We start from the raw sequence: 27,098 nt of genomic DNA, 5'->3' as shown, positions 1-27,098 counted from the left end.
ACGGTTGTGCGGGTGAAAATCTAGTTCCAATGGAAAATAGAAATTCATAACCTCATTTCATGTGTGATTTTTTTTTAAGTTGGACCATTTCTTAGAAAATTAATTAAATGAATTTTTGTATACATATTTGAATTATTTTAACTATCCTAATAAATCAAATAGATATTCCCATATTTTCTCTGAATTACATCTGAATAAAAAAATTTCATATTTTTTATTTACAGTATAAATATATATTTTATTTTTCATTAAAACAAACATTTTAAAATATTTAATTACTTTCATATTTATTTAAAATATAAATCTATATTTCGTTTTTAACTTAAACAAACCTTTTAAATATTTAATTAATTTTATATTTATTTATAATAAAAATGTATATTTCATTTTTACTAAAATAAACCTTTTAAGTATCTAATTAATTTTTTTATTATATTAAACTCATGTACAATTTTTTATTAAATTTGTGATATTAATTTATCATAATATTTTTCAAGTAAATCTTTCATCTCTAACAGTTAAGATTTGTTACTTTAGAATTTTGTATTTTGTATTGCATTGTTGAAAATATGCTATCAATATGAATGGTCTAGAAATGTTATTTTGAAAGTTAAAAGTGCATTTAGTTTCTGTTATTAAATATAGTAGCCGGTTTAGTATTATTTTTCAATAATAGAAGTATATGGTTGCTTTGTTTACAAAAAGATAATCAAGCTTATTTTTATATGGATAATACTCATATATATATTATTCAGTAATGTAATTACTTTTATTTTTTTTATTTTGTGCAATTTTAAAAGTACAATAAATATTGTACCAGTTTATGTCATTAACATAAATGACAGATGATGATTGAAAATATATAGTTCATGTGGATATTTTTAGTTTCAGTGTATTTATTATCAAATGTAGTTGTAGACTGAAGTGTTAATTATATAACATGATGCATGATAGATGAAGAATTGCAAATAAAAGTTTAACATTGAAAAAATCATTGTAAATAATCAAAGAACTTTGTGGTAGAAAAGTTTATATCACCAATAGAACTTATAAGAAACCTAAAAAACATAGATAATAACGAGAAAATTCAAGTTTAAAAGAACAAAAACAAACACATTGTAATTTCTGGTTTAATAATTTAAATGAAGTGGACGTTTTATAAATTACACTTAATATATGTTATTCACTCAAATATTTAATTCATACAAATAATTTGATCAACATATATGTATGACTAAACTCTAAAATACAAATATAATCTTAAGGAAATTAATATCAAATTCAATATTAAATTGAATTTGTCATAAATATCACATAATATAAGGTTTTAGTTAATGTTCATGTTTTATTAAGACAAATGTTACTAATAATTTAAATCAACATCTGTAAAACTACAATGAAAAAAAAATAGTGAAAATTAGTACAATGTTCTTGTATTTCACTTTCATCTAGTGCCTTTAGTTTTCTCAAATTAAATAACAACTCAAAAAAACTTTAAAAAATTCGATGTTTGATCAAATATGTTCTTGAATGAAGTTATTACGATGTCCACCCCAACTTTAAATATATTCTCTAAAATGATCTTCACATGTTAGTAATTCTTCACATAACTAAGTTTCATCTGATCGTTTTTCCTAAAGGTACTGGGCTTATTTGCGATTGCATGATCAACATTCATATCATGAACAAGAGAAATATCTCACCAAAATATTTCATAAATAAAGAAAATTTATTATTTCATTAATTATATATCTTAAGTGATGAGAACTACATTTTGAAGTATTATAAATGAAATACTTTGAGATATTTTTAATTTTCTTTGAAGTTTTTTTGTAAAATACTCTTGATATAATTCCAATGGCCATGCTCTTATATTCTTATGGATCTTTCACACTGAAAAGTGAAAATTTTGTAAAAAAACGTTTATTCCTTTATCACAGGATGGGAAGAGTTTGATTGGCCTTGTCATTGAGATAATGTCCCAAGATTAAATTTGTACAAGTCACCAAAAGCAATCCGACCCGGTTTTTTTAGTACGAGTGTATGTATCCTAATCCAACAACCCGAACCGGGTGGTTATTACTTGTGGTCGTTAGCACAAAGACCGGATAAGTTGAAGAAATCCCCGACCGTTATTTTACTTGGCAAAAGAGATAGAGAGAGAGAAAATCATCAAACAAACAATGGCGACTGTGAAACTCTCTCTGTCTTCACCTTCTTCAATTCAGTCAAAGCTATCAGCGGCGTCATTCATCCCCAATGCAGCGCGTGCGTTTAACGGGACACCTTTGTCGGCAAAGGCTTCGAGGTCGCGGTTCATGGGTAAGTGCTTGAGATCAACCCCGATGATAACACACAGAGGATCTCGCTCCGGAGGAATCAAATGCTCTGCTTCATCTTCTCCGGCGACTCTTCCCTCAGCTCTTCTCTTCGATTGCGATGGCGTGCTTGTTGATACGGAGAAGGACGGTCACAGGATCTCCTTCAACGACACTTTCAAAGAGGTCACTCTTTTCTCCCCCTTTAAATTATTTTATTGGTGCTTTCAAGCTGCAACTTTTGAGTCTTTGGTAATCTCGCAGAGAGATTTAGGTGTTACATGGGATGTCGATTTATACGGCGAGCTGCTGAAAATCGGTGGCGGGAAAGAAAGGTATTACCAAAACTCGATGTTAATCAAGTTTCAGTTTAGTCTTGTCTGAATGAAATTAATATTATTTTTCATTGAGATGGCTTTGTGTTTTTTTTTTTGTAGAATGACAGCGTATTTTAACAAGGTAGGTTGGCCAGAGAAAGCTCCCAAGGATGAGGCAGAGAGGAAAGCGTTCATAGCTGGGCTTCACAAGCAGAAGACTGAGCTTTTCATGGTTCTCATCGAGAAAAAGCTGCTTCCTCTTCGACCCGGTGTTGCCAAGTTAGGATCACTTCTTCTATATAGCCTTCTTGGGATTTGATTATAAACAAAACTTAGGACATTTAGAACATTATTTGAAGGATTCTCCTGATGCTATTTAATGTTGGTTAAGGCTAGTTATCTCTTGGATTCATATACACGTTGTGGTTTCTTTACTGAAGCATCATCTCTTGTAGGTTTCGACTATTTCTTGGTTTATCTAAGCATATTCTCATGTTGGAACATTGTAGGTTGGTTGATCAAGCATTAACGAATGGAGTAAAAGTTGCCGTGTGCAGCACTTCAAATGAGAAGGCGGTATGATCACTCAGGTTCTACTACTTTAGTTTCCATGGCCATATTAGTCATATAAATGGATAGGCAGCTGTGTTATTCCCACAAGAATGTTCTCAGATATTCCTTTAGCTTCGAAGAAATGTATATATTAATCTTATGGAGACGTGATCTCTCAGGTTTCGGCTATAGTTTCATGCTTGCTTGGACCAGAACGAGCAGAGAATATCAAGATATTCGCTGGAGACGTTGTCCCCAAGAAAAAGCCTGATCCGGTGATTTACTCGCTTCCCATCTTAACGTTCCTCAACACACCTTTTCATTACAACAGGACATCTTTTAGTTCATCTTAGCTAAAGATATATTTTTAACAGGCCATATACAACTTAGCAGCTGAAACCCTTGGAGTTGATCCCTCAAAGTAAGTGTGTTCTATAGTTATTTACAGGAGAATGAGTAGATATTTTTATAGAAAAAGGTCTTCTAAAGAGTGTGGCTCTATTTGTATGTGCAGATGTGTTGTGGTTGAAGATAGCGCTATAGGGCTAGCAGCTGCAAAAGCTGCGGGTATGACTTGTATAGTTACAAAGAGTGGGTGAGTAGTTTCACTAACACAGCTATCATAACCTGATGATTCATAAATTCATAATCAATCAGAAAATGAAACGAGTATTCTTCTTATATGGATTTGCAGATACACTGCGGATGAAGATTTTGTGAACGCAGACGCAGTTTTCGACTGCATTGGAGACCCTCCAGAAGAGAGATTTGATCTATCATTCTGTGGAAGCCTTCTCCAGAAACAGTTCGTTAGTTAAAACTACAAACTCTCAACATTGGCGTGTATAGTGAAAAAGACTTATTCACTGTAAACTCGTTATACACATTATATCTCTCACATTTCCATCAGCAGATGTTTCAGTTTCAACAAAACCACTAGAGTCCGAAATTTTCATCACAGGTCGAAGGATGAGCGGACTTCATTGATCTTTTTTCTCCACAGAAGACTCAACGGTCACTTCTGCTTTTTCTTCTTCTTTACCATCCGAATCCAAAAGCTTCTCCTGAATCTTCGTCACACCCTTCTCAACCGGTCCCATCGCTTGGTTTATCGTCAGAACCACATCCTTCACAACATGTTGACCACCGTCCATAACTATATCCTGTACACTCTCCTTAATACTCGTACCCGATGCTTCAACATGAGTCTCCTTCTTCTCTACAACACCGCCACCTTCGTCTAGCTTAACCTCCGTCGTCTTCGTCCTCGTGATTTTACCGCACTCTGAGACCGGGATGTAGTGGTAAGGCTCAACTGGGAATACAAAGATATGCGCCACCGCTGCTATGGCCATCTCGATGCATATGAGAAAATCTTGTAATGCGTTCTGGAACCTTCCTTCTTTTGGAAGCACGCCGTAGTAGCAAAGCAAGGCGATGCCGAAGCCTTGCCACCAAGTGGCAAAGACGATGGCCTTGAAGCTGATGAACTTGGCCAAGGGTTTGATTTCTTTAAGGCGTTCGTGAGTCACGTTGTAGAACTGGACTAGGCAGAAGAGAGCCCACATCTGGCTGAAGTTTAGCACCACCTCTATGTATGGATATCTAACATTTAAAAAAAAAATCAAAAAGATTCATCACTCGTTTTTTCTTCTCCATCTGATGAAAAACAGACACATGATGTGTTTCCTGGCATACCCGTAATACCATTTGAATTCACCATCACCATAAACACCGAGAAGCTCCAACAAAAATGCCAAGAATGCACACAAGGTTTTGAGGATCATCTGAAAACAAAATAAAAATATTACAAAAAAAGAAAGAAGAAACAACTGAAATGATGTAGAAGGCAACTTACATATTGGACAAGACCGAACTTCTCTATGACAAAGAGCTCAGGACCCAAGACATATGGTTCACACAAGAACTTCCATAATGGATTCCTCTGCTTCTGCGTCTTCTTTGTCTTCTTCTTACTCTTATTCTCTTCTCCTTCTAGTAATGGTTCTCTTGATTCATCTTCCAGTAATTCAACAACTCTTCTTTCACCACCTGAGCATATACATATTGGATAGTTTGGTTTAAGCTTTTAATATAGTTCTGAATTCACACACAAGAGAGAGAGAGAGAGAGAGAGAGGGAGAGCAGAAAGGGTTGTGTCACCTAGACAAGCGACCAAGTAACTTCCAAAGGAATATAAAGCGAAAGCCTCATAGCAGTTTCTCAATATGTCACAAGGCAGTGAGAGTTTTGGATTGGACAAGGAAATTATCTAAACCACAAAACAAACGGCTTCAATTAAACTAGAAACACCTGAAAGGGTAGAAAGAAAGGAGATCACTTACCGATTCAGTAGCATAAACTGGAACCATAAACAAAACAGGAACAATCCATTTTTGCTCCTGCAATTATTTATTCTCAAATTTATCAATACTCAAAGACAACCGATAATTTTCTATAAGAAGATACGTAAGCATCTGTCACGCAGATGTATACGGAGAATGAAACTTATACGTCGGAAAATATATATAAAAGGAAGGATTTTTGTATGTACGGACAGAGGGATTGGTGTAGTAACGGAGGTGCTGGAGGATAAGGAAAAGGGAGAGACATATTGCGACGGCGGCGAAAGAACCTCCGACGAGTAAAGCCGGAAAATGTAGATCTCTGTACGTATTTGACATCATAATAACAATAGATGAGGCAACATTGTCATTTTTATCAATCAAACTGTGCCTTTTCCAAAATATGTTTTTGCCTTATTATCTTCTTCTTTTTAACGATCGGTGTGTGTTTTGTTTTTGAGGTTATGCTCACGTGCTACCCGTTCGCGGACGCCACATATCATATGCGTTCTGCGACACGTCTCACAATGAGAAAAAGGAAACATAGGTAAAACCGTATAAGTGAATTAAGATGATGGCTCCTAAGACCACCTCCATCCATTAGGACCCCTAATAGATACTTAAAATTAAATTAATATATAATGGAGTGATTTGAAAGGTTAAGTACCTCTATTAATCTATTTTATTTTTCCATCTTCCATTGGTAGGACCACATTGGGGTACTTAAATTTTTTTTTTTTTTTTAAGTTGAATGATATGAAAGAAATTGATACATAAAATTTTTATTAAAAATGACATAAAAGCATATTAAACATACAAATATAAACCGTAGACGAGAAAAAACAGCTTAGTTGAAATCTTAATTTGTTCCAAATTTTTGCCATATATGCTCAACCAAATCCGCTTTCAATCGTTGATGTATTGTTCGATCACGAACTTGATTCCGAATGCTCATCATATTGCCGAGATTTGAAGGCATATCTGTAGAAAACGAGAGATCCACTTCTGAACTTCGGTTTGAATCCGATGTTTCGAAAATCGAAACATCAAACTGGGTGTACACATCTCGTTCGTCTTCGACGATCATATTATGTAGGATGATACAAGCTCTCATTATCTTTCCAATTTTTATTTTATCCCATAAAAGAGTTGGATTTTTGACTAAGGCAAACCGAGCTTGCAAGACCCCAAAAGCTCGCTCGACATCTTTACGTACAGCTTCTTGATATGTAGCGAATAAAGATGCTTTTGGACCTTGCGGAAGTGGAATAGATTGGACAAACGTAGCCCATTTTGGATAAATACCATCTGTGAGATAGTAAGCCAAACGGTACTCGTGTCCGTTGACAGTATAGTTAACTTTCGGAGCTCGACCTTGTAATATATCATCAAAAACGGGTGATCGTTCAAGAACATTGATATCGTTTAATGTACCTGGAGGGCCGAAAAACGCGTGCCATATCCAGAGGTCTTGTGAAGCTACAGCCTCAAGAACAATTGTTGGCTTTCCGGATCCACGTGTATATTGTCCTTTCCATGCGGTCGGACAATTCTTCCACTCCCAGTGCATACAATCAATGCTTCCTATCATCCCGGGAAATCCGCGTATCTCTCCAATATCGAGTAGTCGTTGAAGATCTTCTGGAGTGGGGGTTCTTAGATACTCAGCTCCAAATAAATTTATGATTCCTTGAACAAAATGTTCTAAGCATAAAAGCGCGGTAGTCTCACCAAGTCGGAGGTGTTCGTCGACCGCATCAGCTGGGCAACCATATGCCATCATACGAATTGCTGCCGTTGCCTTTTGTAACGGAGAGAGACCTAACCTTCCAGTAGCATCTCTTCTCTGTTGAAAGTATGGGATTTCAGGGGAGAGTCGATCAATGATTCGCATGAACAATGACTTGTTCATTCTAAAACGGCGTCGAAACATGTGAGAAGGATATGTTGCATCCTCACTAAAGTAGTCGTTCCATAACTGTAAGTGCCCTTGTTCGCGTTGTCTTTCAATGTAAGCTCGTTTTTTTTTTGATCTTGATGCTTCTTGACGATTTTCAGCCCGAGTGAGGAGATTATCAAATTGTTGATCGAAGATTTGATCGAACTTTTCATCCATAAAGTCGTCAAATTTATTAGAGGAAGAAGCATCCATTTAGAAATGTAATCTTGAATTAGAAACGTCAAGAGAAAAATAAAGATTTTGGATTGGTGAAATGATAAGAGAAATACAATATAATAAAGATTTTGGATTTGGTGAAATGATAAGATAAAAACATACGTTTCAACAGACGAGAAGAGAGAAAATATATGTTTGAACAAAGAGAAGAGACACGCAACTTATAGAGTAAATTTTTCAAAACACAACTTGGCTTTTTGTGTCACATGTCTTCGGTCTTGGCTTATTGGGTCACAGGCAACACACAACTTTGCTTTTTGTGTCACATGTCTTTGGTCTTGGATCCTTGTGTCACGAGTTGTTAACGTCTTGGCTTCATTCTTCACTCCACCTGCAATATACACAAGCAAAACGTGGTGAGTCCCAACTAACAAAACCATCAATTATACAAAACAACACAGAAGCATTAAGTTGCCATTAACAAGTCTCAAAGATTCGAAGTACAAAGACATCAAAAGCAGAACCATTAACATAAACATCCATTAACCATAAACATCCAAAGCATACATACTCGAATGAATTCAAAGCATACAGACTCGAACTCAAAGCATACTGACTCGAACTAAAGACTCGACACAAACAGACTTGCAACTTAAGACAGAAACCACATACAGACTTGCAACTTAAGGCTCAACCTAACATTTCGCGAAGAAGCTTATTTTTGAATTCAATTTCGAGTTCAGTTAGTGGCTCCGACTTGTTAATTAGGCCCTCAAGCAATTTTTGCTTGTTAAGAGTTGCCTTCAAAGCAAAATCGCTCTGCATGATCTCCCAAAAGCTTTGAAACTCTATCTTCTCCTTCTGTTCCGCTTCCGAAGTCGCTTGCTTGCTCCCTGGGTTCTTTCCTTTTGCCTTTGCTGCTTTAACACCTTCTGACCGAGCCATTGGTTCATCCTGTCCAGCCATTGAAGTTGGTGACTGGCATCCAACTTCCTTCTTTTTGCTTGAACTTTATCCTTGGTACAAGTCGCTCCACGCCATTTCTGATCATGGCGAAGCTCTAACCATGCATGCTCTAGGTTGAACTTCGCCTTGTGATCATTGAAGAAAATCATGTGAGCCAACTTCAAAACGTCATTCTCGTTCTGTCCACTCGATCTCTGCTTCGTTGCAGCCTCATAACACCCAACAAATTTACACACGCCCTCATTAATCTTCCCCCACCTCGCTTTACAGTGTGATGGCTCTCTTTTTTGCAAGCCATCCAGCTTTGGACTCGCGGCAAAATAAGCCGCAATTCGTTTCCAAAACGCAACTGCTTTCTGCTCATTTCCAACCACTGGGTCCTTGGAGGTGTTCAACCAAGCGCTTATCAGCACCACATCTTCTGTGAGTGTCCATTTTCGTCTCTCTTTACGGTCAGACAAGATCTCTACATCATCGTCTACATCTTCGTTCCATGGTGAACCGAGCATAGAGGCATCCGACGCAGAGACTTCTACAGTTGGCTCACGAGGGACGGACTGATAAGGGTTTTGACTGTTTAACAGGTTTTGAAAGCTACAATTTTGAGTATAAGGATCCATGAGAGCTTTGGAGAAGGAAAATATATGGAAATAGATTTGGAGAAGGAATTGGTTTTGGAAAACTTAATAGATTTCGAGGATGATTTATAGGTGTTAACGTTGGAAATAGATGGAAATAGATTTAGTTGTTGAAGTTTTAATGGAAAGTAAATATACACCTAAACTAAAACTAAAGACCATTTAATCTTCCCAACCACTTACTAAAGCACACAATGAACAACCCCGCAAACAACAGGTCAATCACTTCAAAACTTAAGACCATTCAATTCCCAACCACTTACGAAAGCACACAATCAATTTCTAACAACCATTTAAAGATATTCTACTTAGACAGAAAATATAATTTACCTTATCTCAACTGTGAAGATGAAGACAAAAGCTTTGATTTGATCATGTTAAGTACCATTCCGATGCCTTTCTTCCACAGACATCCTCAATCCTCACACAACCAACAAACAAAGTATAATTAAAAACGTAGTCTCTGTAATGAGATAAACGAAAACTAAAACAGAAACCTAAAAATCAATCCCACCATCGCTACCTTATACAAAACAGAGGCAAACTTAAGCATATCCATTTCCACAAACAATGTACTAGTAATCTAACAGATAATGTGGCCTCAATATTATAAAACAATCACTATCGACATCAGTTTTAAAAATTTATTTGACTAAAGACAAGGAATGTTCGAACTTATCTTGCTTCTTCTTCATCTCCAATCTTGTCTAAGTTTCATCCTTCCCTCAGTGATGCTTTCTCTTGAAGCTTCTATCTTCTGACCTTCATCATAACCTCTGGAGGAAGAAGACAAAACAGAGGATCACGAACAGATAATGTGAGATAAACCAAATTCGAGACAGCAGCAACATAAAGATAAAAAAAACGGATGATTTCTTACCAATAAGGAGAAGTTGAGACAGAGACGACGAGGTACGAGGTTCGAGAGAGACACGACGAGACTCGCGAGAGAGAAGACGAGATCACCGAGAGAGAAGACGGAGAAGTCGAGAATGAGTCGACAGAGAGACGACGAGATCACCGAGACAGAGACGAAGAGGTTCGAGTGAGAGACGACGAGGTTCGAGAGAGAGACGACGAGACTGGAGAGATAGACGATGAGACTCGAGAGAGACGACGAGACTCGAGAGAGAGACGACGAGATTCGAGACAGAGACGACGAGATCACCAAGAGAGTAGACAGGGACGACGAGATCACCAAGAGAGTAGACGGAGAAGTCGAGAATGAGAGCGCTTTGGTTTCTCGCGACGAAGGAGAGAGACAGCATTGATGGCCGGTCCAATGAGAAAGCGCCACGATAGGGCTTCTTACCAATACTCAAAAGCCCAGTTTTGATAGCGCTTCTGCATTAATTTGGCATTTTTGATTTATTTTTTTTCACTTTTGTTAAGGACCTTGTGTTAAGTCCAGACCGAAGGACACCATCATATTTTATAAATCTATTTGAAACAACGATGAGGCATTGATTGCGAACCTGTCTATCGACCATTTTGATCATCTGGCCCGGCGGAAGTGCTGACGAGTCATGTCTTGTATTATTCCTCTCCCTCCAGACTGGGTATATAATATATGCTTTTAAGGATGTGAACTATCCATACCATGTTCCATATTGTACTAATCAAATCAAATAAAAAAAGAATTACGCCACCAACGTAACCGAAATCTTAAAGCTATAAATACATCAGTATCTAGATGAGTAACGCTGCGCAGCAAAATCTTAGGAATGTTCTCATATATATTCCTCGAAGAAATGTACTAGTATGATTTAATGGGAATCATGTGAAATGTGAATGACCCCTTCTTTCAATCCGGAATGATCGATCTCAGGTTTCGAAGAGTTACGAAAATAATCATATAAATCGATTTAATACATTATATAATATGGATGGGCTAATGAGTATTGTTTGGGTTTTTACTCATTTGACTGTGTAAAAAGGTTTTGCTTTTGTGGGTTTCATTATAATCAGACGTTCCGAATTTTTCAACTGTTGAAGGATACACTAAACGGCCATGAACAAAGCCTGAATCTTTTTCTTTCCGGAGAAGAATTGAGTTATTAAAGTTTCTTCCTTTCAAATTGGCATTTCAGTTTTTGATTGGATTAATAAAGACAAAGAACGGAGCTATGAAGCGATTCTTCAAGCCCATCGAGAAAGACGGCTCATCGGCGCCTAAGAAGCCCTGCCTCTCGCCGGAAGACGGTGTTGAAGAAGGAAAGAACCAGAAAGAGCCGACAAAGTTTGTAACTTGGAACGCTAACAGCTTCCTCCTTCGTGTGAAAAACGACTGGTCCGAGCTCTCTAAGTTCGTCTCCGATTTCGATCCTGATGTCATTGCCATACAGGTGAGATTCCTTTTTTTTTGGTTTCCGACCAATGTGACTTAAATCTTGTTAGGTGTTTGTGTATGAATATCCCTTTAAAATTCTCCAGGGTTTTACTGGCCTAAGGTTGCTTTTAGTTCTCTGTTTAGTTCTCTAGTGCTAGCTTTTGTGTCTTGGATTCACTCTGAGTCCAAAACTTGTTGATGCAACACATTCTGTGACTCTGAGCTTAGTGTTGACTGTGTTCTTAATGTTAGGAGGTAAGAATGCCTGCTGCTGGTGGCAAGGGTAAACCTAAAAACTACGGCGAGTTGAGCGATGACACCAAAGCTTTGCGTGAGGAGAAACAGGTACCCCCTACTACTATTTGATTACCCACCCTCTTTATCTGTCAACATTTTTGTATTTTATTTGTATGTTACAGTTACAAGCAGAGTTTGGTGTTTGAGTTAGACTAGAAAAATGCAGTGGCAAGAGCCACTTTTAGAGTAACCAACTCTCCTTGTCGCTTGAATTCTTATGTTCATGCTTGAATACCGTTGTGCAGATTTTGATGAGGGCTCTCTCAACTCCACCATTTGGAAACTATCGAGTTTGGTGGTCTCTTGCGGAGTCCAAGTATGCAGGGACAGCCTTGCTAGTTAAAAAGTGTTTCAAGCCCCATAAAGTTTACTTCAACCTAGACAAACTAGGTACTTTTTTTTTCTGAAACTTTGTTTGTTTCTTATCTTACCATCACATAAATCTCTTGCATGTTGTTTCTTGTCTCTCTGTGTCTGCAATTTTTCAAAGTATATTATTTAACATAGCTATCTCAGATTGCTTATATACTTGTTTCGATCATGCAGCATCTAAACATGAACCTGATGGTCGTGTAATCTTAGCTGAATTTGAGACGTTTCGTCTGTTGAACACGTATTCGCCTAACAATGGTTGGAAAGAGGAGGAGAATGCGTTTCAGAGGAGAAGGAAATGGGACAAGAGGATTGTTGAGTTCCTCTCCCAAACCTCTGATAAACCTCTAATATGGTGCGGCGACTTAAATGTCAGGTATTGAGGAAGCTTTTCTGCCTCTTCTTTTGCCACACTCTTTTCTTCAAAGCCCTTCCAGTGTTCTTTCCGTGATTCAACTTATGTTGTAATATACAGTCATGAGGAGATAGATGTTAGCCATCCAGATTTTTTTGCAACCGCAAAGCTTAATGGTTATGTTCCTCCAAACAATGAGGTAATAAATACAGAGAAACAGAGGCTAAGTTTCCTTTGGTTTCTCTTATTTTCTTGTCTCAGCATTCTCACTGTTACCTCTTATAGTAGATGACTGTACTAGGCCTTAACCAAAAGCTTGTCCACGATATATGCTTTAAGATCACACGGTGACTATAAATGGTTTTGATCATATAGGACTGCGGACAGCCTGGATTTACACCATCAGAGAGAGCACGCTTCGGTACAATCATGAAAGAGTATGTATAATAAATCCTTGCACTGGGAAGTTTTACTAGTAATTTTTTGTAGAATAGAGATTATAGTGATTGACCATGTGACTCTAAATTAAAATATCATGGGAATGTTACAGAGGAAGGCTTGTTGATGCATACCGGTATCTTCACAAGGAACCAGACATGGAAAGTGGGTTCTCATGGTCTGGGAATCCTATTGGAAAGTGAGTGGATACCTCATATACTTGTGTTTGTTTTTGCATCACCAACATTGGCATGTTTCTAAAGCTTCATATGGATCTTTTTGTTGGAATAGGTACAGGGGAAAGAGGATGAGGATCGACTATTTTCTGGTTTCTGAACAGCTCAAAGACCGTATAGTTTCTTGTAAGATGCACGGTCGTGGGATAGAATTAGAAGGTGCCCCTAGATAAAATTTAATGTGCAGTTTATCACATAGAACATCATCTAGCTCTTTTGCAGCAACTTGGTTCTTAATTTTATTTTGTTCTTTCAGGTTTCTATGGTAGTGATCACTGTCCGGTTTCACTTGAGCTTTCGAAGCCATCTTCATATACGGAAGAGAACCAGGTTTCTAACTGAAACCATCATCTTCTGTAATAGAAAACGAGCCTTTTTTAGACTCAAACCAAAGCTTGTTTTATCAGAGTTGAGCTTAGATGATCTTTTAATTTACTTTTGAAAGACAAATATTTAGGTTGATGTTATTGAGACACTTATTTGGCCTTGAGCTCTCAAAGGTGCTACTTATTAATTATTGTTGTGATTTTACAAACATTAATATGCTTCTATTTCTAAGAAATGTAGATATTCTACATTTTAATCTTCCAAAAAAGATTATTAGGGCCTGACTGGTTCAACCGCAGCGGTTGCGGTTGCGGTTGCGGGAGTTTGCGGATGCGGGTGGTTGCAGTTTCTAGCAGTATTAAGAGATTAGTACGACTGGTTCTGCGGTTAGAAATTGGTGCGTTTGCGGGATACTTATGACTGGTTAACTACCAAATGCAGCAACAGTTAAATAATAAATTAACAATATTTACATTTTATACAATTATAAAAATATCAAAAATAATAATATTATAATAAATATAAAATTTATATTTAGAAAGTTATAGTTTAAATTTTTAAAAAATATAGAAAATATTTTTATTTTAAAGTTTTATAATATTAATTAAAATTTAATTGATATATTTTAGCATTTTTATCATTTCAGTTTAATTTTTTTATTGAATTTTTTTATTTTTGTATTTATATTGTTTTGGAAAAAAAAAAAAAATTTTTTTATCCTCCCGCAAACGCCCGCAACCGCAAACGCTAGCTGGAACCAACTTTTGAATTTATGAGGTTCAGAGCGATTTGGAGCGATTTGGAGCGGTTTAGAGCGGTTTGAACGATTGGTGCAAAACGCCAGCAACCGCTACCAACCGCAAAAGCTGCGTTTGCGGGTGGTAGCGGGAAAACCAGTCATACCCTTAGTTTAAATTTTCTTAAGAGTTGGAATTCTTTCTGGTGTATTTTGAGAATAGATACCCTTTGCTTTATTGTGTAGTCAGTGGGTCGAGGCAACATTCGTTAAACAAACCAAGGGATCATAATATTCATATATAATTGTAAATGGTAAATTTCATTGTTGACTCATTGTCAAACAACATTACTTTTTGGTCTTGAATTTCATTGTTGACTCATTGACATAGTGAATTTTAAATACCTTGGAATCTTAATAAATTTTTAGATATCAAAAGATTAGAAAAATTAAATGTATCGTAAAAAAAATATAAGGAAAATGTTTAATGAAATGTCTGTCTATTTCACTTTTATATTTCTAAACCTGAAATCATATCCCATAAATCTGAATATTTACTTGGGAAAGCCTATTTATTACTTATTTTTCTCTTAATTATCTCTGATAAAATTTACTTTGAAAAGATGTTTTTTCTTGTGAAACGTATTTCATTTATATATCAAGAAGATATGCTTTGACAAAATGAGAGTTTTTGAATGTGCAAACAGACAGAGAGCCCAACAAGAAATGTGTGCGACTGTGACGAAGAAATGAAGTGGCAGAATCGTAAATAAAAGTAAGATGATTGCCCTTATGAGAGGATTTGAAAAACCCTTACTACTACTCAGTGTGTTTCTTTACTCGTTAAATACAGAGAAAATCACATCTCTTTACTCTGCCCCAGACCCAATAAAAATACAATTGTTTTCCTCTGTTTCTTTTAATCCCGTATATAATAAAAACAGAGAGAGAGAGAGACCTAAGAAAGGAGATCAAAGCCCGTCGCTTTTCTCGAGGAAAAGTAGATGGCCCTTTAACAAACCAAAACCTATTGGCTGAACACATGGTGGTGACTCGTCGAATCTCTCTAAATCTGTTTTCCAATTTTTGCTCTGTTTCTGCTCTGTAATGGCGATTTGAAGAATTTGAGAGAGAGAGAGAGAAAGGTTTAAGCTTTGGAGAGAGAGAGAGATGGCGGTTTCAGAGCAGAGTCAAGACGTGTTCCCATGGCTGAAATCGCTGCCAGTGGCCCCAGAGTTCAGACCCACTCTGGCAGAGTTCCAAGATCCGATGGCTTACATTTGCAAGATCGAAGAGGAAGCTTCCAGATACGGCATCTGCAAAATTGTGCCTCCCGTTCCTCCTTCCTCTAAGAAAACCGCCATTAACAACCTCAACCGCTCTCTCGCCGCTCGAGCCAGGGCCAGGGCTCGCGACGGCGGAAAGCCCGATTACGACGGCGGTCCCACATTCACCACGCGTCAGCAGCAGATCGGGTTTTGCCCTAGGAGGCAGCGCCCCGTGCAGAGACCCGTGTGGCAGAGCGGTGAGCGTTACACTTTCGATGAGTTCGAGTTTAAAGCTAAGAACTTTGAGAAGAGTTATCTTAAGAAGTGCGGCAAGAAGGGTTCCGTCTCGCCGCTCGAAGTCGAGACCCTTTACTGGAGAGCCTCGGTGGATAAGCCCTTCTCCGTTGAGTACGCCAACGACATGCCCGGGTCCGCTTTTGTGCCTCTGAGTTTAGCAGCCGCGAGGAGGAGAGAATCTGGTGGTGATTGTGGGACTGTTGGTGAGACTGCTTGGAACATGAGGGCCATGGCTAGAGCTGAAGGGTCTTTGCTTAAGTTCATGAAAGAGGAGATCCCTGGGGTCACATCTCCCATGGTTTATATCGCTATGATGTTTAGTTGGTTTGCTTGGCATGTGGAGGACCATGACCTCCATAGTCTCAATTACTTGCATATGGGTGCTGGTAAGACTTGGTACGGTGTTCCAAAGGATGCTGCTATGGCCTTTGAGGAGGTGGTCAGGGTTCATGGTTATGGAGAAGAGCTTAATCCTCTTGGTCAGTTTTCTTTTCTACTGATTTGCTTTTTGCTATGGGATACTCTGTTACGTTTGTCAAAAAAATGTCAGTAGTAAAGCCCGGTGCTTGGTCGGTTTTTGTTTCAAACTAGAGTCTTCTTTTGATGACAAGTTTCTTTTGAAAGTTAAATTATTTAGATTCTGCGAGTCTGAGAGTTCAGTTTCAGTTCATTGTTCTGATTGTTAGCATATTTGTGTTGCTTTTAACTGTCTGCTTTGTTTCTAAAAGTTGACCATTGAAGAATATGTTCATGTAACTTCACGCAAGTAAACCAAATACTTATCTTGGCGAGTATCTGGTGGATGTCGATTGGTGTTATGTGAGACTAGAGTGACTTAGAGTTACTTAGTGGTTCAGTTTCTTGTTTTGATTGTTGGCTTTGTTGTATGTTCTGTTCCTTCTGTTGCTTGGAACTGCTTATGCAGCTGCATTCAAGCAAACTAAGTGGTTATACCTCTTTATATTGTTGTTTTACCAGTGACATTTTCTACTCTTGGTGAGAAGACAACAGTTATGTCTCCTGAAGTATTTGTTAGAGCTGGGATACCATGTTGCAGGTACTGGTTCTCTGTTTGTGCTCTGTTTAGAATGTAAACAGTTTTTTTTCTCCTGTTTTATTCACGCAAGTGGTTTGCTTGTATCAGGTTAGTACAAAATCCTGGAGATTTTGTCATCACCTTTCCAGGAGCATATCACTCAGGGTTTAGTCATGGTGAGCAAGCAACCTTTATTCACTATCTTCAAGTTCATTATTCAAGGCTTAATGCGTTAATATAACCTTGCAACACAATTTTGGGGGGTTGCAGGATTCAATTTTGGGGAAGCATCTAACATTGCAACTCCACAATGGTTGAGGATGGCAAAAGATGCAGCCATCCGGCGAGCTTCCATAAATTACCCTCCAATGGTTTCTCATCTCCAGTTACTTTATGACTATGCATTGGCTCTAGGTTCAAGGTACTCTTTCTTCTTTCCACACACTCTTCAAGTTTAGTCATAGAACTCTTAAAATGGTTTACATAAGGTGTGCGTCACTCATTGCAGAGTGCCAGATAGCATCCACAACAAACCAAGGAGTTCTAGATTGAAAGATAAGAAAAAAAGCGAAGGAGAAAAACTGACTAATGAACTGTTTGTGCAAAACATTATCCACAACAACGAGTTGCTCCACTCTCTTGGAAAAGGATCTCCAATAGCTCTTCTTCCGCAGAGTTCCTCAGATGTATCGGTTTGCTCTGACGTGCGAATTGGATCTCATTTGGGTGCTAACCAGGGACAGACAACACTCCTTATAAAATCTGAAGACTTGAGTTCCGATAGTGTTATGGTCAGTCTCAGTAACGGTGTGAAAGAGAAGTTTACATCTTTGTGTGAAAGGAACAGAGATCATCTGGCAAGCAAAGAGGACGAAACCCAAGGAACTTCGACAGATGTTGAAAGGAGGAAAAATAATGGAGCTGTGGGGCTTTCGGATCAGAGGCTTTTCTCTTGTGTTACATGTGGAGTCTTGAGCTTTGATTGTGTTGCTATTATTCAACCTAAAGAAGCAGCAGCTAGATATCTAATGTCTGCGGATTGTAGCTTCTTGAATGATTGGACAGTTGCTTCCGGATCTGGAAACCTTGGTCAGGATGTAGTGATGCCTCCTTCAGGTAAGTAACTAGTCTTTCATTCTGTTAATGGCTTTAAAGTGTTAACTCTGTTTCATAACTTTGTTTCATGACGCAGAAAACACAGGAAAGCAAGATGTTGGTGACTTATACAATGCTCCTGTTCAAACTCCGTATCATTCAACAACGAAGACCGTTGATCAAAGAACTTCATCAAGTTCCCTAACAAAAGAGAGTGGTGCTCTAGGGTTGTTAGCTTCAGCATATGGAGACTCTTCTGATTCTGAGGAAGAAGATCACAAAGGCTTAGATAATCCTGTTTCGGATGAAGTTGCTTGCGTACTTGAAGCATCATCTTTTGTTACAGATGGCAACGACGAGGCTGGAAATGGTCTATCTTCTGCTTTAAACAGCCAAGGACTTACATGTGAGAAAGGAAAAGAGGTTGACGTATCACATGCTAATCTAAGCAAAGGCGGGAATGCATCATCTGTAGAGATAACTTTACCATTTATTCCAAGATCTGATGACGACTTCTCTCGGTTACACGTGTTTTGTCTTGAGCATGCTGCGGAAGTGGAACAACGACTTCATCCTATTGGGGGGATTAACATAATGTTATTATGCCATCCAGGTAAACAGCAAAACCACAAGTTTAGAAAAAAAAGTGATGGCATTGTTTGTTTTCTTTTGCTATCATTAAGACACGCTATTTTGCAGATTACCCCAGGATAGAGGCTGAAGGAAAGGTAGTTGCCAAAGAGCTTGGAGTCAACCACGAGTGGAATTACACTGAGTTCAAGAATGTGACCCGAGAGGATGAGGAAACGATCCAGGCGGCGTTGGCAAACGTTGAAGCTAAGGCTGGGAACAGCGACTGGGCTGTAAAGTTGGGTATTAACCTTTCTCACAGTGCTATCCTCAGTCGCTCTCCTCTCTACAGTAAGCAGATGCCTTACAACTCCGTCATTTACAATGTGTTCGGTCGCACCTCTCCAGCAACTCCCCAAGTTTCTGGTATAAGATCTTCCAGACAGAGGAAATATGTTGCTGGAAAATGGTGTGGTAAGGTTTGGATGTCGCATCAGGTACACTATTTGATTAACTTGAAACCATACTTGTTCAGACTTTTCTGCTTGGTTTGCTTCAGTTTAAGACTGGTTTTGTTTTCTTTCTTCAGGTGCATCCTTTTCTGCTGGAGGAGGACTTTGAGGGAGAAGAAACTGAAAGAAGTCATCTGCGAGCTGCTCTGGATGAGGATGTCACTGTTCATGGTAATGACTCTAGAGATGCAACCACAATGTTCGGAAGAAAGTATTCTAGGAAGAGAAAGGCGAGAGGGAAGGCTGCGCCACGCAAGAAGCTTACCTCTTTTAAGAGGGAAGCAGGAGTTTCTGATGACACATCAGAGGATCATTCCTATAAGCAGCAATGGAGGGCTTACGGGGATGAGGAAGAGTCTTATTTTGAGACGGGGAATGAGGTTTCTGGTGATTCGTCGAATCAAATGTCTGATCAGCAACAGCTCAAGGGTGTTGAATCAGATGATGATGAAGTTTCAGAGCGTTCACTTGGACAAGAATATACTGTAAGGAGGGAATATGCATCTTCAGAAAGCTCGAAGGAGAATGGCTTTCAGGTATACAGAGAGGACCAGCCAATGTATGGTGATAATGATATGTACAGGCACCCTAGAGGGATTCCAAGGAGCAAACGGACTAAAGTTTTTAGAGATCTGGTTTCATATGATTCAGAAGATCAGCAAAGGGAAAGGGTATTCACAAGTGATGCACAGACTAGTCGAATGGATGACGAGTACGATTCAGAAGAGAATTCATTGGAGGAACAAGACTTTTGCAGTAGCGGGAAAAGGCAAACCAGGTCCATCGCTAAACGTAAAGTAAAAACCAAGATAGTTCAGAGTCTGGGAGACACAGGAGGTCGCACTTTGCTACAGTCTGGATCCAGAAAGAAGATGAAAGAGCTAGATTCATACATGGAGGGACCTAGCACACGGCTTAGGGTGAGAACCCCGAAACCCTCGAGAGGATCTTCAGCAACAAAGCCGAAGAAAACTGGTAAGAAGGGAAGAAATGTTTCCTTCTCAGAAGTTGCAAGTGAAGAAGAGGTGGAGGAAAATGAAGAAGAAAGTGAGGAAGCTAGCACACGGATAAGGGTGAGAACCCTGAAGCCCCCGAGAAGGTCTTTGGAGACAAAACCAAAGAAAACTGGTAAGAAAGGAAGTAATGTTTCTTCCCTCTCCGGAGTCGCAAGTGAAGAAGAGGTGGAGGAAGATGAACAAGAGGAATGCTTGCCGTACCAATGTGACATGGAGGGTTGCACAATGAGTTTCAGTTCAGAAAAACAGTTGTCTCTGCATAAAAGAAACATCTGCCCTGTTAAAGGCTGTGGCAAAAACTTCTTCTCACACAAGTATCTGGTTCAGCACCAGCGCGTTCACTCAGATGAGCGTCCACTGAAATGTCCATGGAAGGGGTGCAAGATGACGTTCAAGTGGGCTTGGTCTAGAACGGAACACATAAGGGTACACACTGGTGAGAGGCCTTATGTATGTGCTGAACCGGGTTGTAGTCAGACATTCAGGTTTGTCTCAGATTTTAGCAGGCACAAAAGGAAGACGGGTCATTCAGCTAAGAAGATCAAGAAAAAGTGACTTGACTTAGCTTTTTAACATGGAATCTATCTATCATGAAGCTCTATTATTAATCCATTGGATTAGAAGGAGATTTAGTGGTTTAAAATTGTTCATCTCGGTCTGGTTATTGTTCATTCAAAGTCTTAACATTCAGGAGAGCCATTGTCTTGTTTAGAACAGAAGCTCTTGTTGTTGTATTCTCTGTCGTCTTCTTAAATGTTTGAATAAACTTAAAACAATCCTGGTTTTTAGCAGAATTTGTGCTTTCATCATTTAAATTAGAACTGTCAATTGGTCCCAGTGAAACGTTCAGATACTCTTAACGAGGTAAAATTCATTATGTCATACTAATACTAATTTTCACATAAATATTCTCTCTGTGGATGGTTAATGTTGAAAGTGTCATTCTCTTACTGACCAATCAAATCACTCTAAATCGAGAGTGTATCGTCTCTCTCATTCGTCGGAGCATTCTATTCCCTTTGTTCTTCTTCTTCTTTGATATTATCGCATTGCGATTTTGCTGAATCATTGAGCTATTGCTATTACCGCATTGCAGTTGAAGGAGAGGATATGCATGAAGATGAGAATATGTCTGTTTATGAAGAGGTTGAATTTGTGTTATATTCCATTGAGGATGAAACCTAAGAGGCAATCGTATATTTTGGATGATGAAGATGTGTTTGTTTATCTAACATCAGTGAATAAAGAACAAAGAAGAAGTATTTTGCATGTAGAGGACATCGAAAAATTAGAAATAGTTCAAATAACCGATCAACTATCAAAAGTTGAGAAAAAAAACTCATGTAGTAGAAACTATAGTGAGCGTGAGGGTGAATATGGAGAAGAAGAGAATGTGAGTACTGATTTGGAATAGAAGGAACACAATGAACATCCCCACAATAAACACAATCGTAGTAGGTTGTAAATCTTTCACTTTCGGTTTTAATATTTTTGTCATATGAAAACGTTGAAAGGTGAAATTTGTATTTTGTGTTTGTACAACTAAATATGAACATCCCCACAAGAAACACAAGAGTACTAAGATGGTTATTTATGAAAATGTTAATTATGATTTAATCAGAACTAATAACTTTTCCATCTCTTTACTTATTAGTAATCATATAGGAATTACATTGTGTTCTTATAGCTTTTTCGTAAATATTCACCTTGTTACATTTGAAAATTTACTATGGCCTGTAAATCAAGTTTATGTTTACATAATCATATTAGAAATGAATCTAAAAAACATAATATAATTGGTATAACCATGAAATCAGTCATTCAAGTAGAGTAAAACAAAGATAAATGAAAAAAATTTAAAAGTACAACTATGATATTTTATGTAAAACTGCAAACTTGGTGAAACTTCTATCATGAAAATCGTAGGATAAATTTTTCCGCCCACCAGCTTTTTTGAATTTCTAATTTTCCCCCATCCCCTTTCCTAATTAGCTAAATTTTGCATACCCCAAAATCGTTTAAGCAAAGTATTAAAACCTTTTTTTTGGGTTTTCCTTATTTTATGTCTTTCCCTTTCTCTATCTTCCCATCTCTCAACCTTCATTTTCTCCCAACCCCGAAAGAGAAATAATGTATGCTTCATCATCTTCCATGACCAGTGTTGGGATACACATAAGAACTCCGGGAATACCTATTAAGTGTTGGTTCAGGGAGCACATCACAGAGCTCATCTCCAAAATCAATCTAAATCCATATCGCAGGTATTATCGGTGTCACTATGTGGCTCAAAGGAAGGTACGTTCGTTTAGCCTTAGTTATTGAAAGCATTTTCACTTAAGTTGTACCTTTATATTTTTTGAACAGCTGTACTTTTAAATTTTTTGAACAAAATGTTGTAGCTTGAGAATGACAATCACATCTCCAAATGGGTTGATTAAGCTTTCACTGATGAGATACAATAGTTGGACTACCAAGTTCGAATGCTAGAAGAAGAAGTTCAAGTTCTCAAAGCAACAATAAGAAGTGAAGGTTCCAAAATAATATCAGGAGGTTGTCTTATTCTGGGTCTCAGTGTCGTTGTAGTTGCAGGAATTTTGATGTACAAGTAATTCCTAAAGCTATGATAAAGTTAAATTTTCTGTTTTTCTAAGTTTTTCGTATGTTTCGCCTAAGTTATGCGAAGTTTAACAATTATAAAGTTTGATCTATTGAAAAAGTTTCTCTAATTTTTACGATGTTGGACAATTGAGAAAGTGAAACTAACACAAAATTTGACTTTTTTATACGAGTAAGAACTTCAAGGACGTCTTATTTTTACAAAATTGGAAAATTGAAAAAGTTAGAAGCATAAAGTTACACCAACATTTAACATAGGAGTTTTAACACACATTAGCAATTTTACAACAAACTAACAGGTTTAAGACAAATACGAAGATAGAGAACAATGAGAACAACAAGATTTACAAAGGCCTTATAGCCCATGTTTCTGAACATAAGGTCACTGCGTAGTAGAGACTGCCTGAACTCCTCAACCTCTGGCAAAAGTAGATTGTACCTGAAGTCAGATAATTCATCCTCGGTCTCAAACCATAGTTCAATAGGACCAACATAACATGTATAAATGAGTTTAGGAAAGGTTTTACTCAACTAACACATTTAAAACTCAACACATAAACTACACTTACCAATATATCTATAGACCTCCACATCTTAAGGACCACAATCACCTCTCCACGATCTCCCATGTTTTGAAACCCTTCTCGGAAGGCATAAGCATGATGGCCAGTTGCCACACATTTTATCTGACTCTCCCTGTGATGAATAATACAAGGTGTGTCAATTACATGTCAATTACACTAATGCAAACATCTTGCTTTGATCATATGTTACTTTATACTTACATGTTGTCCCTTATATAAAACACAATCTTTGGCCTTTTATGATCATCGAAATGGGCTTCCGTGTTGAAGACCACTCCCATTGTATCTACCAGATAAGTATTTTTGCCTATGTTACTTACATCTACATATATAAAATATATTTAGTAGTTAGAATTTGTACCTATAGGATAGTTTCTTTCCATGTTTCTGATGTGAGGGATTTCATGGATGTTCTTGAAGTCAAAGTAAAGCTGATTGTTCAGAGGATCGATGATGTAGACTTATGTATCGCTCGTAGTAGTTAGTCTGAATGGACATTTTTCTGCCTTGAAACCTGAATAGGCATGGCCAACTTTGACTCAAAATATTTCCACATATTTTCTCTCTTGCTTCTCTAGGCCTCTATACCTATCTCCATATACATCATAAATGGTCATCTCCATCTTGGTTCCCTGCATAAATAAAGTTCAAGGATTAAGTTTTGATTTTGTATTCTTGTTTAGAAACTTGAGAGATGATGATTTTGCACTTACACCTTCATCTGCTAGAAAATAAACCCAGTATGGTTCATTGCCGATAATATAGGAATAGAAAAGGTAGATCCTTAGAATTTTCACTCTGAAACGCCAACACGTGAGCTTTTCGTCATAGACAACTTCAGAAAGCCTATTCTAGTGTGACATATTGTTTGTTAGAGATGATGAATCTTATCTTTGCAGTGAAATGTTTTTGGATCTAACTATCCGCAATAAATGAGACGATTTAACTTACTGCGGTGGAGTTTAAATGCAAATGTAATGATGATTGTACACTGTTTAGAGTTGTGGAGTTTAAATGCAAGTGTAATGATGATCATAAGCGATAGAGAAGTCGTGTCTTCTGAAGTCGTGTCTTCTGAACTCGAGTCAAATGGAAGAGTTACAACTTGTTATTGGGGTAATAAATCAATAAATAACAAGAATTAAAGTTACTAAATATTATAATTTTCATTTATTATCTCCGATACTGCTTGTTACCATCATTTCTTGCAAAATATAACAATAAAATATCTAAATTTCTTATAATTTTACATAATTTCATATATTTAGACTAAATCGTTAAAATTTGGCTTAGTTTCATATATTTAGATAATCTAAATCAGTTATTTCACTTACTTAAACAATATTATAATTTTTTCTCAATTAAAGTTATATAAAGTTTCAAATCCAATGCATGCGATTGTTGCCATGAGAAGTCGTGTAAAAGAAGTCGTGTCTTTTGAACTCTTGCCTTCTGGAGCCGTCTATCAAATCACTCTTAAATGGAAGAGTTACAACTTGTAATTGGGGTAATAAATTATTAAATAACAAAAATTAAAATAAATATTATTATCCTCATTTATTATCTTCGATAATGCTTGTTGCTATAATTTCTTCAAAAATATAACAATATAATATCTAAATTTCATATAATTTTACATAGTTTCTTATATTTAGACTATATAAATCGTTAAAATTTTGCTTAGTTTCATGATTTTATACAATCTAAATCAGTTATTTCACTTACTTATACAAAGTTATACATTTTTATCAACTAAAGTTATGCAAAGTTTTAAATCCATAAGTTTCATATCCAAGGCATGCGACTATTGCAGTGAGAAGTATTGTCTTATGAACTCGTGTTTTCTCGAGGCGTCTACTTGTAGATGGGTCAGAGGATCATTATCACCTTCTCCAAATAAATAAAACGAATATCTCTCTATTTACTTCATAAAACGAATTTCTCTTCATTTACTTGATAAAACAAATATATCTCCATGGCAAACTTCAGCTTGGCTTCTCTCCCTCCTTCCATGCTTCACAAGATTCTATCCAAGGTAGCAACAACCAGTATACAAGACTTTGGTTGTGCAAGAGTTGCTTTTCCGGGTTTAACGCAGTTGGCAGAGAAGATTACTTTTACAAATCTGCCGATTTCATTTTCTTGAATGACTGGATAGATCAGGTCAATGTTGTTAGAACATTCAGGCTTAAGTGCTATCAACTGGGTAATCCAGAGGCCATCTACTTGCGAGGTATGTATGAATACTTCATCTTCCATTTATTTGATGAAGGAAGGAAAAAAAATCATCTTGCTGGTGAGAGAGGATGCTTGTTGGCCAAATACATAGATGATATGATGAACTTAGCATTTAGCCTTGATCATAGAGGATTGGTTCACAACTATCCTGATTTTACTCGTGAATATGGTAATCAGATGTATCACATGATCACTAGTTGGGCGTTCTCTGGCCATTGGGATTATGGTAAACCTGAGATGTTTATGTCTCTATTGGAGAATAGATCACAACGTCTGCTATGATTGCTGGTGTTCTGCAATAATAGAACAAGTGTTTGTAGTCTCCATAGATGAATCAAGAACACTATAGAAATGTGATCGTTGTTTCTGGCAATGTGCAGCTTGGGACTTCTACAATGAAATTCATTTGATTGCTCGTGATTGGCCAATTGGAGATTGATTGTGTGTTTATGAGTAATAACATGTAATTTTAATCTATTTTGCTAAGTGTATGTAAAATACATTTCATAATGTAATGTCTCTACCTTTTCTCTGTAAAATTTTTTTTATTTATTTTAGCTTCAATAAAAGAACATATTGCCAATGTAAAAGATACAATAAAATAACATATTGCCAATGTGTTTCAAAAAAATTAATGCCAATGTAAAAAATACAATTAAAATTATTTGAAATTTTACTAAGTTTTACATTTACTAAAAGTACAACTTAGTTGAAGTTTTATTAAGTTGCACAGTAACACAAATGTTTACAGTTACACCAACTCTTACTAATTTTTTGGAAGTTATGGAGAAACAAATCTGAATTTTATGGATCGGGTCTGGATGGTCCGCGCAATAGCCTTAGTTGAGTTGCAATTATGCAAGTCCCTTTTGGTTTTGTGATCTTTTACTTTTTTTAGATTTAAATAGAATTTTATTTAATTAATTTTTCGGACATGAGTACATGAGAATTTTTGTTTGGACAGGAGCACTGGAGCAGTTGATTCTGTCCGTTCGCCCAAGGACAAATCCAGTCCAATTCATTGTGACCGGTCATCATGAATGCGCCCAATTAAAAACGATCTAAATGGGTTAAAGATCCAATTAGTCAATGATCTCTAAATGAACAAATATATCCAAACTTTTAAAAGTAGGATTTTGTTAACTTGAGACTTTTTGGACTGGGAAAATATATTTTTTGTAATTTTGGCGAAAAAATAAAAGTTTAATGGTTTTGATTTGAAAACAGAAATTCTACGCAGAAAAACAAGATTTTACGATTTTACCAAAATACACAATTTTATACATTTGGCGGGAAATTTAACTTTACGGTTTTAGCCGGAAAACATGTTACAGAGAGGTTGGAACAGCCATCAGCGAGAACCAAAAAGAAAAAAATCTTTCTCTATAAAAGATCTTAGGGAGAGAACTCTGACGTTTTTATCTCACAAGAAGAAACGTTTTAAGAGAAAGAAATCTGAAACGCATAGAATGGTTAGAGTATGTAATGTAAACAAACTATAGTATATTGGAACTTGAAAAGCAA

At 37.1% G+C, this 27,098-nt stretch overlaps 6 protein-coding genes across 8 annotated transcripts; 3 read left to right on the top strand and 3 right to left on the bottom strand.

The window, feature by feature from the left end:
* Positions 1 to 2,116: 2,116 nt before the first annotated feature.
* On the top strand, positions 2,117 to 4,115 carry LOC103873149 (CBBY-like protein). Its single transcript, XM_009151574.3, has 8 exons — positions 2,117 to 2,504; positions 2,583 to 2,653; positions 2,756 to 2,914; positions 3,145 to 3,211; positions 3,367 to 3,462; positions 3,562 to 3,608; positions 3,702 to 3,782; positions 3,882 to 4,115. Exons 1-8 carry the CDS (start codon positions 2,184 to 2,186, stop codon positions 4,003 to 4,005), a joined length of 966 nt encoding a protein of 321 aa, XP_009149822.1. The 5' UTR covers positions 2,117 to 2,183; the 3' UTR covers positions 4,006 to 4,115.
* Positions 4,032 to 6,108, bottom strand: LOC103873150 (protein LAZ1 homolog 2). The gene is made up of 6 exons (XM_009151576.3): positions 5,746 to 6,108; positions 5,533 to 5,589; positions 5,351 to 5,459; positions 5,046 to 5,239; positions 4,886 to 4,974; positions 4,032 to 4,792 (listed from the first exon to the last, which is right to left on the bottom strand). Exons 1-6 carry the CDS (start codon positions 5,872 to 5,874, stop codon positions 4,168 to 4,170), a joined length of 1,203 nt encoding a protein of 400 aa, XP_009149824.1. The 5' UTR covers positions 5,875 to 6,108; the 3' UTR covers positions 4,032 to 4,167.
* A 151-nt stretch (positions 6,109 to 6,259) lies between these two features.
* LOC103873148 (putative nuclease HARBI1) lies at positions 6,260 to 10,250 on the bottom strand. 2 transcript variants are annotated; one of them, XM_033272901.1, is made up of 3 exons: positions 10,044 to 10,250; positions 9,583 to 10,006; positions 6,260 to 8,039 (listed from the first exon to the last, which is right to left on the bottom strand). In XM_033272901.1, the coding sequence occupies exon 3, from the start codon at positions 7,682 to 7,684 to the stop codon at positions 6,392 to 6,394; it is 1,293 nt and encodes a 430-aa protein (XP_033128792.1). In that variant the 5' UTR covers positions 7,685 to 8,039; positions 9,583 to 10,006; positions 10,044 to 10,250; the 3' UTR covers positions 6,260 to 6,391. The 2 variants fall into 2 exon arrangements, with proteins under 2 accessions (XP_033128792.1, XP_033128793.1); XM_033272902.1 differs by having other exon boundaries at positions 9,583 to 10,028; positions 10,133 to 10,182.
* On the bottom strand, positions 8,373 to 9,587 carry LOC103873354 (glutathione S-transferase T3-like). Its single transcript, XM_009151769.2, has one exon. The coding sequence runs from the start codon at positions 9,232 to 9,234 to the stop codon at positions 8,497 to 8,499; it is 738 nt and encodes a 245-aa protein (XP_009150017.2). The 5' UTR covers positions 9,235 to 9,587; the 3' UTR covers positions 8,373 to 8,496.
* An 890-nt stretch (positions 10,251 to 11,140) lies between the features above and the next one.
* Positions 11,141 to 13,856, top strand: LOC103873147 (DNA-(apurinic or apyrimidinic site) lyase). Its single transcript, XM_009151573.3, has 9 exons — positions 11,141 to 11,597; positions 11,834 to 11,926; positions 12,124 to 12,268; positions 12,425 to 12,626; positions 12,726 to 12,804; positions 12,981 to 13,042; positions 13,156 to 13,242; positions 13,335 to 13,438; positions 13,536 to 13,856. Exons 1-9 carry the CDS (start codon positions 11,379 to 11,381, stop codon positions 13,619 to 13,621), a joined length of 1,077 nt encoding a protein of 358 aa, XP_009149821.1. The 5' UTR covers positions 11,141 to 11,378; the 3' UTR covers positions 13,622 to 13,856.
* Positions 13,857 to 14,672: 816 nt separating this feature from the next.
* Positions 14,673 to 20,947, top strand: LOC103873145 (lysine-specific demethylase REF6). Of its 2 annotated transcripts, none has more exons than XM_009151572.3 (8): positions 14,673 to 16,386; positions 16,886 to 16,964; positions 17,052 to 17,119; positions 17,214 to 17,364; positions 17,452 to 18,059; positions 18,145 to 18,651; positions 18,738 to 19,105; positions 19,198 to 20,947. In XM_009151572.3, the coding sequence occupies exons 1-8, from the start codon at positions 15,513 to 15,515 to the stop codon at positions 20,689 to 20,691; spliced, it is 4,149 nt and encodes a 1,382-aa protein (XP_009149820.1). In that variant the 5' UTR covers positions 14,673 to 15,512; the 3' UTR covers positions 20,692 to 20,947. The 2 variants fall into 2 exon arrangements, with proteins under 2 accessions (XP_009149820.1, XP_009149819.1); XM_009151571.3 differs by having other exon boundaries at positions 14,679 to 16,386; positions 18,136 to 18,651.
* Positions 20,948 to 27,098: the final 6,151 nt, after the last annotated feature.

Source organism: Brassica rapa, chromosome A06, assembly GCF_000309985.2.
Source record: "Brassica rapa cultivar Chiifu-401-42 chromosome A06, CAAS_Brap_v3.01, whole genome shotgun sequence".
In the NCBI taxonomy this organism is placed as follows: Eukaryota; Viridiplantae; Streptophyta; class Magnoliopsida; order Brassicales; family Brassicaceae; genus Brassica; species Brassica rapa.
This window is presented reverse-complemented; position numbering and strand designations above follow the sequence as displayed.